This window comes from Nerophis ophidion, linkage group LG09 (assembly GCF_033978795.1).
Source record: "Nerophis ophidion isolate RoL-2023_Sa linkage group LG09, RoL_Noph_v1.0, whole genome shotgun sequence".
Lineage (NCBI taxonomy): Eukaryota > Metazoa > Chordata > Actinopteri > Syngnathiformes > Syngnathidae > Nerophis > Nerophis ophidion.
Genome location: NC_084619.1, coordinates 28,865,731 through 28,884,951, shown reverse-complemented (window position 1 = coordinate 28,884,951; position 19,221 = coordinate 28,865,731). Strand labels below are relative to the sequence as shown.

Genomic DNA, 19,221 nt, shown 5'->3' with positions numbered 1-19,221 from the left:
GTTGGTCCCAAATGTGTTGCAATAGTCAGAAAGTAGTCTTAAAAGTTGAATGTGCCCAGTCTTGTTTTTGAGCATGTTTAAACTGTAAGTATTGTATTTATTGCACACCAGCTGTTTGATTAAAACATGCATCTTAGTTGTAGTTTTCATTTTCAAATTTGGAGGTGTCGACATCGCCATGTTAAATCCATCCATCCATCCATTTCTACCGCTTATTCCCTTTCGGGGTAGCGGGGGGCGCTGGCGCCTATCTCAGCTACCATCGGGCGGAAGGCGGGTACACCCTGGACAAGTCGCCACCTCATCGCAGGGCCAACACGGATAGACAGACAACATTCACACTCACATTCACACACTAGGGCCAATTTAGTGTTGCCAATCAACCTATCCCCAGGTGCATGTCTTTGGAAGTGGGAGGAAGCCGGAGTACCCGGAGGGAACCCACGCATTCACGGGGAGAACATGCAAACTCCACACAGAAAGATCCCGAGCCTGGATTTGAACCCAGGACTGCAGGAACTTCGTATTGTGAGGCAGACGCACTAACCCCTCTGCCACCGTGAAGCCCGCCATGTTAAATCACTAATGCTAATAAGTCAAATCTACAGGATATAGCTTATTCAGTATACATTAGTATTGAGCTTGCTTGAAAAGTGGAGCCTTACTCCTGATCACTTTCTATCAGAGATACTTGCTTTGAAAATGTATAATGAGACAATCTGCTATAAATACACGTTAGTCGGCCAAGTGTTTGAGCCGATGCCTACTCTGCAACTGCACGTTACGTAATGTGTAACCCATATTTAGAAAATTGGTATCTGTTGGATTTTATATCAATCATACTTGGTGGTCCCGATGGAATTTGTTCCATACCTGTAAAAGTACCAAATTTGGTACCCAGCCCTAGTTCAAGTGTCAAAAATGATGACAGCAATAAGAACAGCATCATTTTCCTTTTTTTCCCCACTAATCACTAAGCCTGGGCTGCTTCAAATTATTGAACGATAAATGAAAATGAACTCGATAACTTTGTTGGCATCGATCCATTACTTTGTCCGTTTGTGTTTGTTTTCTTCGTCTGTTGCTTTCAATCAGGGTCGAAGAGGGTTCACTCTGTGCATCGCTCTAAGAACTTACCATGTTCACTTAATAAGCAGAATTAAATGAGCGCAGTGAATCCATCTTATCATCCATCCACAATCTTTGTCTCGGTGGACGGAGGCGTGACCGGTAGCTTACACACAAGATACACTGACAGCCCCGCTAGTTGCGAGAAGCGCCACAATGTAACAAAAATGTGTAGCAAAAACATGATTTCAAATCAAATTGTCCCTGTGTGGTATTATTTCAGCTTCTAACCAAATACGTTTAAGCTAAAATGCCAAATTTGTTGGAAGGTGATGGAAACAAACAAAAAAAAAAAACAACAACAAAAACAAATCACCAAGTAGGGAAAAAAGTGGCACTTCAAGGAGTTCAATAATTATTAGTTACATTTTTGCCGATTTTAAATATCCATTTGACCTATATCTTTGTTTACTTACCTAAGAAAGTCAAAATGTATTGACCTTACAATTACAAAGTTAAAAAAAAAAGTTTATTGTGTTTTAAAGTGTCAATTGCATTATTACTATCGCGTATTAAGATTACGTTAGCGCTTAATTTGGTCTCCAAATAATGCTGACAATAACATTGTTTGTCTGCAATGATTTGTGGGACAATATATATTATTGATCCAGGTCTACTACTGACTGCCCAATCAAGTCATATGTTTTTGAGTACAGAAAAGCTAAGAGATTAGACTAATGACATTGTCTCAAAGTTTAAATACTATTTTGTAATATAAACTATTTGCCTATGAATCAATAAAGTACTATCCATCTATCTATCCATCTATCTATCTATCTATCTATCTATCTATCTATCTATCTATCTATCTATCTATCTATCTATCTATCTATCTATCCATCTATCTATCTATCTATCTATCTATCTATCTATCTATCTATCTATCTATCTATCTATTTATCTATCTATCTATCTATCTATCTATCTATCTATCTATCTATCTATCTATCTATCTATCTATCTATCTATCTATCTATCTATCTATCCATCCATCTATGATTGATCTTATAATACAGGGGTCACCAACCTTTTTGAAACCAAGAGCTACTTCTTGGGTACTGATTAATGCGAAGGGCTACCAGTTTGATACACACTTAAAACAATTGCCAGAAATAGCCAATTTGCTCAATTTACCTTTAATAAATAAATCCATGTATATATATATATATATATATATATATATATATATATATATATATAAATGGGTATTTCTGTCCGTCATTCCGTCGTACATTTTTTTCCTTTTACGGAATATTTTTTGTAGGGAATAAATGATGAAAAAAACACTTAATTGAACGGTTTAAACGAGGAGAAAACACGAAAAAAAAGAATATTAAATTTTTAAACATAGTTTATCTTCAGTTTCGACTCTTTAAAATTCAAAATTCAACCGAAAAAAAGAAGAGAAAAATTAGCTAATTCGAATATTTTTGAAAAAAGAAAAAAATAATTTATGGAACATCATGAGTAATGTTTCCTGATTAAAATTAATTGTAGGATTTTGATGACATGTTTTAAATAGGTGAAAATCCAATCTGCACTTTGTTAGAATATATAAAAAATTGGACCAAGCTATATTTCTAACAAAGACAAATCTTTATTTCTTCTAGATTTTCCAGAGCAAAAATTTTAAAAGAAATTCAAAATACTTTGAAATAAGATTTAAATTTGATTCTACAGATTTTCTAGATTTGCCAGAATATTTTTTTTGAATTTGAATCATAAGTTTGAAGAAATATTTCACAAATATTCTTCGTCGAAAAAACAGAAGCTAAAATGAAGAATTAAATTAAAATGTATTTATTATTCTTTACAATAAAAAAAAAAAAATACTTGCACATTGATTTATATTGTCAGGAAAGAAGAGGAATGAATTTAAAAGGTAAGAAGGTATATGTTATTAAAAATCCTAAAATAATTTTTGAGGTTGTATTTTTTCTCTAAAATTGTCTTTCTGAAAGTTAAAGAAGCAAAGTAAAAAAATAAATAAATGAATTTATTTAAAAAAGTGAAGACCAAGTCTTTAAAATATTTTCTTGGATTTTCAAATTCTATTTGAGTTTTGTCTCTATTAGAATTAAAAATGTCGAGCAAAGCGAGACCAGCTTACTAGTAAATAAATCCAATTTTAAAAATAGAGGCAGCTCACTGGTAAGTGCTGCTATTTGGACTCATCTGGTCCTTACGGGCGACCTGGTGCCCACGGGCACCACATTGGTCACCCCTGTTATAATATATATCCTCAGAAGAGCCAGCGTCCTCTGCAGTGGACATTTGATGTTATGCACAAAAGGGCTCTTTGTAACTCAAAATGAATATCTACTGCGGAAGATTCTGGCTCTCAGAAGGATTCAGTAAAGTGCTGTGTGTTAAATTCACTCCTTCTCACTATTGTTTACTTAAAAAAGAGTGACAGTCTATAACATAAAGGCAACTGAGATGTATGGCAGTAGCAACAAAAACAAATTATTAATATTTACTCTTTCAATTGATATACTATTAGGTTGTTTATCCAGTATAGTGGCACCTCAAACTACGAGCACATTGCGTTCCACGACCAAGCTCCTAATTGGTATTGAAAAAGCAGGTGTTCCCAGTTAGACTATCTCCCACAATCAGTGTTGTGGTGGAAATGACCAACCCCCTGGAAACCCAGAGCAGCTTCAGGCGTGTGCATTAAGCCAAGCCGTGGGCGCAGGAGCAAGCCTCAGCATTAGGAAGATGTCAGCTGGAAGGCTGTGGAAGCTGGACCGATGCCAAAAGTTTGGGTTCCAATGGTTGGAAAACAAAGTTATTTCAATCTGAAGCTATTAGCTAATGCTAGCAAGTAAGACTGTAAGTTTCTTTACGGTGTTCATTGTGCCCTTTGCTACGCCATTTAGCGCCTCGGAGGCTCGTAACTCAAATTATGCTCGCAATTTAAAGCATAAAAAAATACTTGTAAGTTAAAGGGGCTGTTTTCAACATTAGATATGTTAGAACATACATAGCCAGATGGCTAGATGGCGCTATATTTCCAACGTATTTTACATTGCCCTCTCACGGCTTCTCCTTCCTAATGACCTAATTACATACGTATGTAACGCATTACCGTTGAGTGTTGTTAGCTTATAATAGCAATTTGGATAGCTAGCGTTAGCTATCATTGAATGTACAGAACAGGCCAAACGTTTGGACACACCTTCTCATTCAATGTGTTTTCTTTGTTTTCATGACTATTTACATTGTAGAATGTCACCAAAGGCATCAACAGATCTGTGCTCTTGTGTCATCCTTTTGTGTTCCCCTCTTGTTTTCATGTGTTTATATATATATATATATATATATATATATATATATATATATATATATATATATATATATATATATATTATTTTTTTTGCCTTTTGGTCAGGGACCCTTTGGGACTGTGTGACAAGGGGTGGCACTTTCATGACCTCTGTGGTGCTTTTTTTGTGGACTTCTGGATCTGCCTCCTGGGAGCCTTTTGGCCATGGAGACCAGCTGCTGGGTGTCTGCCACACCGGAGTCGGTTTGGAGGGACTGGAGGAGATGCGGATGAGGGGACAGGGCTACGGAGAGGCTTCGCGGTGTCTTGGCTGGGTGAGCAGGTGTCGGACACCTCAGTCACCTTGGACGTAACCCTCGCTCATCCATGCGGACTAGACACTGGCCGAGAGTGGAGTCGGCTGTCTTGGTTGCTTTGTTGGGTCTGCTCCTGTCTCTGGCCATGCTCCCTCCACCCCAGCGGACAATGGCGTGGACCACTATCAGTGGATATGTTTCTTTTACTTTTAATTCATAGCTGTAAGTAAAAGTGTCTGGTTGTATCTGCTGCTTTAATGTCTTTAATGTCCTCTGTGTTCTTTGATGTTTGATGTTTCCCTCTCTCACACATGTAAGAGGGATGTGTTCTATGGCTATGAGTTGGTTTTTTCCCTTGGCCTCAGTCTGCACCCCCTCTCCAGGGCCCAGGCTAAGACGGATTTTTTTATTGTATTTTAATCTTCTATTTTTTTCTCCCTTTCCCCCCACCTTGTTTCCCTGTATCTCATCTTTTTTGTAAGGGGCGCTGGAAGCCGGCAGACCCTTCAGCGATCCTGTTCTGTCTCCCTGTAATGTTTGTCTGATTTTGAATGGGATTGTGCTGAAAATTTTAATTTTCCTGAAGGAACTCTCCTGACGGAATAAATAAAGTACTATCTAATCTATGTAATCTAAAACACTATGAATGAACACGTGGAGTTTTGTACTTAACAAAAACAAGGTGAGATAACTGAAAACATGTTTTATATTCTAGTTTCTTTAAAATAGCCGCTCTTTGCTCTGATTACTGCTTTGCACACTATTGGCATTCTCTCGATGAGCTTCAAGACGTAGTCACCAGTAATGGTTTTTACTTCACAGGTGTCATAGTTTAAATGACTTCAGACAATCTGATATTCAAATAGTCATGAAAATAAAGAAAAGACATTGAAATGAGAAGGTGTGTCCAAACTTTTGGCCTGTACTGTGTTATCAATCATAACAACAACATGACTGCAAATTGTTTGTTGCGTCTCTTGGTTTGCTTTTGTATGCGTGCACACGCTTCCTGCGTATATGTGATGACAAGACCAACTGAGTACCCACTGTACACACCAATCACATACCAAAAATGTTTATTCCATAAACTTTGTAATTGTGAAAAATATCGAACATTTTTAATCGTCAACGATTTGTGTTTTGTTAAACCATTGTTGGTAACCTAAGCTTGTTATATTATTTTGCTTTCAAAAATGTTACTGTAAGGAGGTTGCTAACAGCACCTGTGAGGTACTGGTAAGTTGAGTACCACTGTATTTCTAGTTCCATTCATGTATGAAGTTTTTTTTCTTTTCTTTGACACTTATAAAAGTATGGTGAATAGATTCAGTAGATAGTAGATGGCTCACCTTCTTCATCTGTAGGTGGTTGTGGATCCACCACTAGGCCCGTTTCATCTGCATTCAGAATGGAGAATATTTGCAAAGAGACTACAATTACAAGAGTAAACTAGACACACAAGTCACATAACTTTGTTAGATTTGCACATTGCCCGGCTGAGAAGGATGTAGGCAGAAACAGAAGTGAAAGACAAGAGTGTGTATGCTGGGGTTTAGAAAGTTAGTGGTCATGTACTCCTATGGCTTCACCAAACAGAGATCATTGTGCTATTAGGGATGCATGTCCTTCTTATCCCAAGCATACGTGAAGGTGGAAGAGACAAAAGCGTCCAAGAAGTCAGAGACGAATCCAGCTCAGTGTTTGTTTGGTGACTGTTTGTTTGATTTGTGGTAAAGGGGAGACAAGGACAGACGTTTGGAGTCGCTGAGGGTGAAGCCAAGGCCAAAGGTGTGGTTAACCTCACTGTGGGTCACTCATTCTGCTAAAGCAAAACTCTGTTAGTGCAAATCAATCGAGTGGCTCCATAAACAAGGATTAAATTCTTTCTTTAAACAATGCATTCTTCATTGCAAAAAATAGGCTGCCCTTCCTCTTCTTGTTGAAAAAAAATATTCAGACGTAGTGTTTTTACCCCGCTCCCTTAAGGGATGGAAATGCCATCTAAAAAAATCCCATTTATGATTTGAATTTATGACCAACCACTAATGATCCATCTTTACTTTGCGGCTTTTTACATTATTACAACACCTCCTTTAGCATCTGCCAGGAAACCCCTGTGCTATTTGTGGTTAGATTTACTGCTGATTGCCAGTCATCAGCTGCATGTGTTTCCAGCATGGGAATGAATTTGTCAAGTTAAGCACCACAGAAGGCTTTATGGTAAAGCATTTTGTGTTTTAATGGCACTTCAATGCCTCGACAGACATCGCCCAATATTTTTGATGCTGATGGGCTTTTTCAGGATCAAAGTATTGATGCAGTTACTGCTATTTCAGTGTTTACACACCACAAATATTTACAGTTTATGCAACTTTTTAACACCATGCTGATTAAAAAAACCCTAATGTCACCTCTTCTTTTAAAGCAGAGGTGTCAAACGTACGGCCCACGGGCCGATGAGTTTGCTAAGTATAAAAATGAGCTGAAAGTTTTGAATGAAATAACCCTAAAAAGGTGTCCAGAATATGTCACAATTGCTATTCTTTGTATCTTTGTAGATTATGCTACATATGTAAAAACAAATAAACCACATTATGTTAGTGCACTAGTCGAGGAAAATTAGCAAACTACATAAATAACATCCTGTATTTTAATTTTGATATTATTTTTTGATCTTGATAGATTGAACATTAACACCAATGAGTTATTCAGAAAGTATAAATAATGACAAATAAAGGTCGGATACTATTAACCGGCTATGATGAGGTGGCGACTTGTCCAGGGTGTACTTGCCTTCCGCCCGATTGTAGCTGAGCTAAGCACCAGCACCCCCCGCAACCCCAAAAGGGAATAAGCGGTAGAAAATAGATGGAGAGATGGACTATTAACCGGAACATATATGTGTAAAAAAAAAACAACAACATTATGATTTGTACATTTTCAGAATGTGCTTGTTCTATTTTTAAACAAAGAAAACAATCTGAAGTTGTCTTTATTTTTAAGTTATTGTGCCGTGGTTTTACCTGTCCGGTAAAACCACCCCCAGTACCTTTGTTTTAAAGTGTGCATTCCAGCCTGATATAAATATAACGACCAATCTGAGATCCAGAGACTCAAAAAAGCAAATGTAGAAGCTTGCCACCCACGCCATAAGACAAAGGATGGATCGGCACCGGCAACAATAATGAGGTTCGCCAATAGGAAATATAAAACTGCATTACTAAAACAAGGGAGGAAGTTAAAAGGAACAGATGTGTACATAAATGAACATTTAACAAAGAAAAACGCAGACAAAGCCAGAAAAGCGCGTAGTCTAAGAAAACAAGGCAAAATACAACAAACATGGACAGCAAACTGCAAGATATTTATTAAACTAAATGGAACACCAGAGGAAGCAAGAGTAATAGTCATAAGGAAAATAGCAGAGCTGGATAAATATCAATAACAATAAATACATTAAACACAACCATGACACAAATAAACAATAATCAATCAGAAAGAGAATTTTTAACCTTTTCCAGCATTGATCATAACGGGACAGAATTGGACAGTGCTATAGATCCAGACACATTTTTTTTCTCACATGGACAATAATTGTTTATATTATACAGAAGTACAATTCAACACCAACATTAATTCCAAAAACAAACTGTCAATTATTCATATTAACTGCAGAAGCTTGTATGCCAATTTTAACAATATGAAATCATTTTTGGGAACAATTTAAAGAACCTTTCAGAGACATGGCAGGATACAAAAAAAGGAATGGACTTTGGACTAGAACGATATGAACTCAATTATATTAATAGATTAAATAAGAATGGAGGCGGAGTTGCTCTGTATATGATGAAGGACTTCCATTATAGGGTGGTAAAAAAACACGTCAATAGCTATTGACAATGTTTTAGAGCAGTGGTTCTTAACCTGGGTTCGATCGAACCCTAGGGGTTCGGTGAGCCGGCCTCTGGGGTTCGGTGGAGCCTCCGCCGTTGAGGTCAAGATACACCCAACTCGTCGTGTAAATAAAAACTTCTCCCTTTCGCCGTATTATGGATAACCCCAAACAATTTTCCCTCTTAATTTTCCATCAGATTTGCAGGTGTGTAATTTGTTGTGAGTTTATGCACTGTTTGTGTTGTTTTTTGAACAAGGTGATGTTCATTTTGGGCAGCAGAAAAATAACTTTGTCTTGAATTTGAAAAAAAAAAGTTTCATTTTTCACCAAAGAAAGGTTCTGTGAAGGCGAATATAAAACTGGTGGGGTTTGGTACCTCCAACAAGGTTAAGAACCACTGTTTTAGAGTGTATAACCACGTTGGTGACCCCCTGATGTAGATGATGCATATGAGAAATTTTTCAACACCTTTCTAACACTTTATGATTGACATTGTCCTTGGAAAGAACTTAGTAAGAAGCAAAAGAAAAACAACCAACCATGGATGACAAAAGGACTGAGGAATGAATGCCTGTCACAAAAAAAACACATTATATCGAATAATTACAACAAAGATATCTATAGATGCAGAAAATAAGTATAAGACATATAAAAACAAGCTCACTGGTATACTACGAACATCTAAGAGGGAATACTACAGTCAAGTATTAAACAAGAACAGAAACAACATGAAAGCAACATGGGGCATCCTAAATAGCATCATTAAAGGCCTACTGAGACCCCCTACTACCCACCATGCAGTCTGTAAGTTTATATATCAATGATGAAATATTAACATTGCAACACATGCTATTCCGACCGGTTTAGTTTACTAAATTGAAATTTCAAATTTCCCACGATGCGTCCAGTTGAAAACATCGCGGAATGATGACGCTTATTTTGACGCGTGCTTGTGACGTTATTGGTTGGAGCGGAAATTTTATCCCAGCACAACTCACGGCTAAAATTCGTCTGCTTTAATCGAATAATTACACAGTATTTTGGACATCTGTGTTGCTGAATCTTTTGCAATTTGTTCAATTAATAAAGGAGACTATAAAGAAGAATGCTGTTGGTGGAAAGTGGTGGATTGCAGCTGCCTTTAGCAACCAAAACCCAGCCGGTGTTTCTTTGTTTGTTGTGAAGCTTTAATATGGAACAGAGCGGTCAAGCGAACATGTTTCTCTACCACATGTCAACCGGCAGGTTTCGGTGAGAAAATTGTGGTAATAAGTCGGCTCTTACTGGAGACATGAGCGGAGCCTGCGTCCTCCTGCACCAGCTGTCAGAGAGGCTGCTGCAACTTTCTTGGCTCCTCCATGGCTTCCATCAGAGACACAGCTGTCACCACACCCCTCCGACTTTCAGGTATGACTTTATAATCTCACTAAAACACTAGTAACACAATAAGCAGATAAGGGATTTTCCAGAATTATCCTAGTAAATGTGTCTAATAACTTCTGAGTCGCTCCCACTGCCGTCGCCTTTTTTTTCCTCTAGTGCTTCACTCTAACTTTCCTCATCCACGAATCTTTCATTCTCGCTCAAATTAATGGGGAAATCGTCGCTTTCTCGGTCCGAATCGCTCTTGCTGCTGGTGGCTATGATTATAAACAATGTGAGGATGTGAGGAGCCCTACAACCCGTGACGTCACGCGCACATCGTCTGCTACTTCCAGTACAGGCAAGGCTTTTTTATTAGCGACCAAAAGTTGCGAACTTTATCGTCGATGTTCTCTACTAAATCCTTTCAGCAAAAATATGGCAATATCGCAAAATGATCAAGTATGACACGTAGAATGGACCTGCTATTCCCGTTTAAATAACAAAATCTCATTTTAGTAGGCCTTTAAAAATGGTGCTAAGAAAGATTACCCCCAGTACTTTCTAGATGGAAATTCAAAAAATGACAATATGAAACAAATAGTTCAACGTTTTAATGATTACTTTGTTAATATCGGTAAAAATCTGGAACAAAGAATTTCAAATGCAGATGATGGGTCAGTTGAGAACTTGAGTGAGCTCATAGACAGAAATCCCAATTCCATGTTTCTTAAGAAGGTGACAAAAGAAGAAGTAATCAAATTGTAAATCTAAGACATCAACCGACTGTCATGGAATAGATATGGAAACGATAAAAAAGGTTATAGAAGACATTTCAGAACCTCTTACATAACTTACATAACAGTAACAATTCATTTCTAACCGGCAAATTCCCTGACAAAATGAAAATTGCAAAAGTTGTCCCAAATCATAAGAATGGAATCATACACCAGTTCAGTAATTACAGACCAGTTTCATTATTTCCACAATCCTCCAAAATCATGGAAAAAGTATTCAATAGCCGATTAGATACATTTATCAACAAAAGTGCGACGCTCGTGGAGAACCAATTTGGATTCAGAGCAAATTACTCAACATCAATAGCATTAATCAAAATAACTGAGGACATTACCAATGCAATAGACAGTAAAGAATGTGCGGCCACAGTATTCATGGATTTAACAAAAGCATTTGACACAATTAATCATGATATCTTAATACAAAAACTAGAACTATATGGCATCAGAGGTTTGGTCTTGAACTGGGTAAGAAGCTATTTAACAAACAGGAAGCAATATGGGAAGATGGGTGAAAATATGTCAAAATGGTTGGATATATCTTGTGGTGTACCTGAGGGATCAATACTGGGACCAAGATTGTTTAATCTTTATATAAACGACATTTGTTAAGTTACAAAGGACTTGAAGTTAGTTTTCTTTGCAGACGACACAACTGCCTTCTGTTCAGGAGAGAACACACAGAAGATAATACAAATAATAACGGAAGAAATGAACGAACTAAAAAAATGGTTTGATAAAAACAGACTATCTTTGAATCTCAGTAAAACTAAAATAATGCTATTTGGCAACAGTAGGAAAGAGCATCAGACACGAATACAAATAGATGGAGTAGATATTGAAAGGGTAAAAGAAACCAGATTTTTGGGAGTATTAATAGATGATAAAATGAACTGGAAGTCTCATATAGAAAACATACAACATAAGGTAACAAAAAACATTTCAATAATGAATAAAGGAAAATACGTCCTCGGCCAAAAATCACTTTATATTGTTTACTGCTCGCTAGTGTTACCATATCTGAGTTATTATGCAGAAATATGGGGAAACGACTACAAATGTGCGCTACATTCGTTAACTCTGTTACAAAAAAGATCAATTAGAATAATATATAATGTTGGATATAGAGAACATACAAACCCTTTATTTATTGAGTCAAAAATATTAAAGCTCGATGATTTGGTAAAACACACAGCTAAAATGATGTACAAAGGAAATTATAACCTGCTACCAAAGAATGTACAACAATTCTTCTCAACTAAAGAGGATACATATAACCTTAGAGGAAAATCTAAATTAAAACATTTGTATGCAAGTACAACACTTAAAACCTTTAGCATATCAGTATGTGTAATTAAATTATGGAATGGATTAAGAAGTTAAACATTGTACTGATATGATCCAGTTTAAGAGGCTGTTCAAATTAATAGTGCTTACAAAGTACAAAGAAGAAGAATTATGAGAAACACTTTCAACCTTATTAAAAATAAGATATTCTTCATCTCAGTATGTTAATAATGACTGAATTAATTAATTACATATTACAAAACTGTTGTGTTACTCATTCACAGATGTCATTTTGCTATTTTGCTGTAAAGAAGGTCAGTGAATGAATGTATATATTTGTGAACGCTCTGACGTGGGAAAGGGGTAGGATTAAATAAGCTTTGCTTCTTCCTACTCCTTTTCGGACATGATGTATTGTGAAATGATATGAAATTGCCTGATGTATAATGTTGTAGGTATGTCGTGTTCGAAATAAACTAAGAGAGAAAGAAAGAAAGAAAAAAAGAAAGAAAGAAGGAAAGAAAGAAAGAAAGAAATAAAGAAAGAAAGAAAGAAAAAAAGAATATGATAATAAGGCATGCAACCATAATAAACACATAATAAATCCAGTAACCAACTGTAAACTCCCAAATTCAAATTTTTTCCAAATCCTTCAATTTGTTGTTTGAAGTCGTACAAATTGAGAGCAACATATCTTGGGAGAGAGCTGGAGGGGAAAGCTGTGGTTGCTGGAAAAGTACAGATGTTGAAAGTTAAATAAGGGTGACGAATAACGTGTGAACATTTCTTTGTATCGGTTGGAGCTGAAAATGCAAAGTGATACAATCGAAGAAGTATTTATAACTCTTCCATTAAGGCCGTTGAAATGGCTATTTAACACATCGGCTCTTGAAAGCCGTTGCAGCTCCTCGTGGTGTACACAAGAAGTCGTCATCACATTTATCTTAAAACATTTCACTCGGTAAAAGATGCATTTTATAACAGCCTGCAGGCTTTATGTCAGAGTGACAAAATAGTGACAAGCCTTAAAAGGCGATCTGAGCCAAACAAAACAGGCCAACACGTGCACCGAGACGCCAGCATATCCTCCTGACAAACAGGGTCCTCTGTAGTAGACATTTCGTTTTGGATCTATTTTCGATCGGCCATTTTTCATGTAAACGTATGTGATCACTCTTTCCAAATAGGGCCTTTTATTTCATTGATCCCTTCTTGGTGACACTGAATTTATTTTTAGACCCTTGGCTAAAAAGCGGGTAGTAGCTTATTATGTGTAAGTGTGGAGTCACTCCTCCAAGCTAATAATAATTCCCTCCATTACATTATAAACTGCATTTCTTAGTATCATCAGGGGAAACTTCACGTTTTGAATTTTGCCAATCATTCGCAATCTTTATGTGGGACAAGCCCAAACGTATTTTCTTTTTTATGTATATTCTAACGCATAAAAAAAAGCAAAAGTCAGCTAACAATAGAGGTAATGGGGGTCATTGTGTCAATAAAACCGCTCTAAAAACATCCAAAAAACTCCAACAACATTTTATATAGACACTGTAAGTATATATGTAATGTAGTAACAGGCACATTATTAAGAACATATAATATTTATGTATTTTAGTCATTTTAAGCATACAACAAAGCATTAATTTCACACACATATCACAACGTTCGCTATTTCCTTCAACAACAACACCACTACATCATGAGAGTCAACAACGACTACTTTGGGACAAATTATGTTCCACAACCTTATATTTAGTAGCCTAAATATACGGACGATGAGCTACAAGTTTTAAAAGCTGAGTGATAAGCAGATCCAGCAAGTAGCTTTATTGCTAGGGGCTGAACAAGAAATACAATATATGAAAATAATAAAACAACCACTAACTGTACAATGTTGGCTTTCACTGGGATGCCGACTGATGAGACCCGGCCAAACCAAAAAAAAATAAAAATAAAAAAAATAAATAAACCTTTTTTTTTTTTTTTTTTTTTTTCTATAGTTTGGCCAAGTCTCACCCACGGCCAAACTACAAAAAAAAAAAAAAAAAAACGCGACTTATAGTCCGAAAAATACGGTAATACATGTGATCGTAATTGGTATCAGTCAATCACGCTCACTGATGATCACTATCGCAATCTCCAGCATAAAACCCTGGTCGGAAAAATCCCCAGTAATATCAATCAACAATTTGACATGAACGTTTATTGAATTGATTTCTCACCTTTTCCTGGCTCCCGTGTGGTCGCTCTCTCTTGTTTTGATCCTAAAAAGCAGGAACATTTCAAAATAAATGAAATAGTTTTCAGTTTGAAACACATTTTTAAACTTGATGAAAAATATATTTGAAATATATTACGAATATAGCAGTACTGTCGAAATGAACACAGAAATATGGAATGATCCATACTTATTGGTGTTAATCTGATTAAGTATTGCAACGCAATTAACCCATGTTCAGTACAGAATGACTCAAAATCCTTGAAACATCTCTGGCAACATATCCGTTTGTCTAAGAAGTGTTAGTGATGCACATATGCAAATGTTCATTTGATCCGGTAGTGGCAGGTTAAGTTCATTAGAAAGACGTTGGCTTCATCACTGCTAATTTTGAGTACAAAAAAAACAGTCAGTGTTTGTTAAGTGTTTTTTGGCTTTTTTACAATTAATTTTTTACAACAATGGACAAGCGATGTATGATTTTAAACATTCAGGAAGTATACACAACGTTGTGGAGACAGCCTTGCCCTCATCCCCTCTTTATCAACAAGATAAAGTGGATTTTATTTATTATATTATTATTATATTATACTATTATATTATTTATTTGTTCCTAATCATTGTAGCATTATAGTTAAGGAGTGTTATGTTTCAAAACTGTGGGTGCACCAATTTGCACCACTTTGTGTGCGTGTCGGCGGGGAGGCTACAAGTAAGGACAGTTCATCTTTTTGTTGTTTTAGCTTAGTTAATCAAGGGATAGTTGATCCATCACCTTCTTGTTATGTTCGTCTCATTTACAGTACTGTAAAGCACTTTATTTTGAGTTTAAAGTGTACAAACTGTCACTAAAATATGGACTTTTTTGAAGGTTGGAACTAGGGCTGGGCGATATGTCGATATATACGATATATCCGTCAAGCCGTGACATGGATTGGGTTTGCTCCTTCGACGCAGAGGGAATATGGGACGAGCCAGGCGTGAGTTTAGGTACATAGTTATTTATTTATACGCTAAAATACAAAAAGGCAAAACAAAGGGAGCGCTCGGGAGCGGATAATTATACTAAAACTTCAAACAAAAACAGCACAATGGCATGACTATCTATAAATAAACAAAAGATACTATCAAAGATACACAATAAACCAAAAACTAGCACTGAGGCAAAAAATACAAAATTCTTACGTGCCGTGGTCAAAATAATTAGCAGCGTGGCAAGGCATGAAGGTTGGCAAGGCAAGGTAGGTGCGTGGTCGTGGTAAGTAAGGTACATAAATATGCAGCAGTATGCAGGCAAAGTTCTTAGACCGATGAACAGAAAGTAAATGACTTAAATAGTAGCTGTGGTAATGAGAAACAGGTGCGAGACTGGGGGCAGGGGCGTGACTAGGAGAACAGGTGGAAACTAATGGGTTGCTATGGAAACAAACAAAACCAGGAACTGCAAAACGGGAAACAAGAGTCCAAAAAACAAAACATAACATGATCAAACATAAACCCAGATTAACAGGCATGACAAAATCGCGGGTCTGTCTCTGTGCGATATAGAAAATGACTATATCGTAATATTCGAGGATACGTTCTCACGCAGTTGCTTTTAGCTGCGGGCATTACGCTTTAGGGTCTTCTCACTCTTTCCTGTCTCTCCTTCTCACAGACAAGCAGGTGCACAAATTTACACACGTCACATACTGTCACGTCATATGTCACATACGTATATGCCCTCGTCCAGCAGAGAGGTAGAAGACTGGGCTGCGTTAGCTGCTAATGTAGCCGTACGAGTGGTAATACGAGAGAAAGAAGGTGCAGATCTGGTAACAAATGAAGGAAGACTTAATTCCCAATAAAAACAGCTGGGGGTCCATCGTCTGGCGGTGGTTCGGCTTCAAGTGGGAATATGTCGGACAGACAACTGTAATTTGTCAAGTGTGGGGCAAAAACGTTGCTATAAAAAGTAGCATTACTGCTAATATGTAGCATCATTTGAAAAGTCACTCGCTATAGAATGAAGAGAATTTCTTAACGTCCGTAGTAACATACCACATAGTGAACGACAAATACTATTTGATTTCCTATTATGCAGCTCATTTTTATTTGACACTTAAATGTCTCTGACAATTTTTCACTTCATGTTTGGGAAATGACTTGAATGTTCGTGCCATTGTTTAATAACTTTAATAAATACACTTTTGGACAATTGACTTAGTTGTGATTTCCCTCTCTGCATGAAAGTTTAAAAGTAGCATATATGAATGCAGTATGAAGAAGAATGTTTTAATGTAGACACATAGAATCATCATACTGCTGTGATTATATGCATGAGGTGTTCATTCAAGGCCAAGGCAAAATATCGTAATATATATTGTATATCGTATCGTGATATGGCCTAAAAATATGAGATATTAAAAAAAGACCATATCGCCCAGCCCTAGGTGGAACCCATTATTAATGTTTACATTGTTTTGTTGTGGAGAAATTTGCTGCAATATATGAACTTTTCTATTTAAGAACTAATTAAAGAAGAACTGCACTTTTAGTACAAGGTGGCTAACAATGGAGGTAATGGGATTCGCTCTATTCCGCCTATAAAATGCTTTAAAAAACATCCAAAAACATCTAACAACATTGTATATAGAGGCTGAAAGAATATATCTAACATAGTAACATGCACATTAATAACAAAATGTAACGTAATGTAATTTATGTATCTTGGGCACCTTAAGCATACGACGACGCATTAATTTCCCAGACGCATTACAACATTCGCTATATTCTTCAACAACGACGACAATACTAATCATGGAAGACTTCATGAATGCCAACAATGATGACTTTGGGACAAATGATGACCCAGAACCTTATATTTTTGGGCCTGAATATATAGAGGATTATGTTTTAGAAGCTGAATGATAAGCAGATCCAGCAAGTAGCACTATCGCTATTGCTAAAAAAAAAAATACAAACTATGAACATAATAAACAACCACTTACTGTACAATGTCTGCTATCACTAGGATGCCGACTGATGGGACGTTTAATGTTAATCTTCCCACTTAGATGAAGAATTATTCATAATCCTCACTAGGACTTTTAATGGCAATATTGCTAATACTTAATATTAAGGTTAGGACATGTAAATGAAGTATTGTTGGCTGTTTTTTAGAGGGCTTTATGGGTCCAATGAATAACTCCAAGTAGTTGCACCCTTAACAATTATTACAAATTAGAATGCATAAAAAAAGTAAAACGTGTTCTTGTCCTACATAGAGATTATGTTTGATAGGCAAACGTCCAATAACAAGTGCAGGTCCCCTTGAAGTTTGTAAATCAAGTTTCCACTGTATTGTAAGTAGTATTTTCCCATTTTTTTCAAATGTTGACAGGTATTGGTGCACCTTGGTGAAAAGCATTGAAAACATATTGCAATTTTTGAGCTAGTGGTATAATTATTAAATAAATATTGATTGTGAATGGCTTAATAGCTTTTCGCTATGTAATGTATATGGAACACTACCCTTCCACAGGTTAGGGATCACACAGGCGATCACAATTTATACCACACAGATGAAGATTATGACATGAGAAAAGTTGCAAAGCCTGTGCACACCTTGGCATCGAGGCTTTTTATTGGCCACTGCTGAGCCACTGATAGGTCGGCCATTGGGGGTGACACACCAACAGTATCCAGTGTAACTGTGACATTGAACCTGTAGGCAAATCAGTGCATAAAGCTTCAGCAATACAACAGGAATGAAACCTCAACAGCAGCCATCGCTCGTATCATCCATCCATCCATTTTCTACGTATCATAAAGTTTAAAAAAAATAACAATAATAAAAATACAAATAAATAAACTGGTGGTTACCTCACTATACGTGCCATCGGGGTTGCATACAGGCACAAAGACTTGAGGGAATAGCTTCTTGGCCTGCTGTTCGGTGTACTTCTTTTCTGCTACGCATCTGGACGTATCTAAGAAAAAAACACAAATCACTCCAATCACTACACAACTCACAGAACAATGCTATGACCCACAGCTCCATTATTTTCCTACGCCGGACAGCTGCAAGCGCAGCATGTTCAAAAATTCAAGACGCTGAATATCATGGACGATGATGATGATAATGATGATGAATTCAAACAAAACACAGAGGGTTGGAGGAAGGAGGAATACTATTTTGGAGACATTTCGGAAGCAGTAGATCAGATGCTTGTGTGGCTGGGAAAAGGACGAACACCCTCAGTCTTAATAGGCGCACGCCAGGCTGGTGCCTGGTGGTAAAGCCATTATGAAACGAGATGTCTAAAACATTCCAGTCAATGGAGAAAAGGGCTGACGGCGCACAGGGAAAACCTAACCCTTCCTCTGCCTCTCACCATTTGACCACGCGGCCAATTCAACCTTTGGTGTCAATGGAAATGTGCTTCATCAGAATACTTTCACTGGTATTTCAGAGTCACCGATCCTTTACAGTAACAATCTAGGCCAGCCATCACCAAATGTGAACCTTGGTCCGCAACCGACAAAGTGACTGCAATGTAGTAATATTAATAATATATTAATGCTTGCAAATCGTTGTATAAGATGATTGATTAATTAAAATGAGACAATGGAAATGTTTGTTTACCTACGGAGAAGTGATTGGGACCATGGCTTGACGCAGATATCCAAATATTTTAATGTGAATGGATGACTCAATATGTGTTTATTCTTCCAGTTCCAAAGTGTCTTATATGCTTTGAAACAATATCGCTGATCAAAAGCAGGAATGTCAAGCACCATTATGAGTTGCAGATCCTTTGAGAAGAATCCACAGAAATCTAAGGTAAGTGCGTGAAAAACAGCAAGGCTTAGAGTCATGACACATTCACTTCGGGCCCTATTCTCCCATGCGCTTAAGTGAAAAAAGCTGTGCAATTTCACAGATTTTGCCCGCCAAGCATTCT

The 19,221-nt window shown here is 36.9% G+C and overlaps 1 protein-coding gene across 1 annotated transcript in view; it reads right to left on the bottom strand.

Moving 5' to 3' along the window:
- The window catches only part of smoc2 (SPARC related modular calcium binding 2), a 92,987-nt gene that overhangs the window by 27,543 nt on the left and 46,223 nt on the right, over window positions 1–19,221 (bottom strand). Inside the window, exons 3-6 of the mRNA XM_061910734.1 lie at window positions 18,140–18,246; window positions 17,882–17,981; window positions 14,280–14,321; window positions 6,063–6,110 (exon numbers count right to left, since the gene is read on the bottom strand). Coding sequence (XP_061766718.1) covers window positions 6,063–6,110; window positions 14,280–14,321; window positions 17,882–17,981; window positions 18,140–18,246 — 297 coding nt within the window. The remainder of the gene's footprint in view (window positions 1–6,062; window positions 6,111–14,279; window positions 14,322–17,881; window positions 17,982–18,139; window positions 18,247–19,221) is intronic.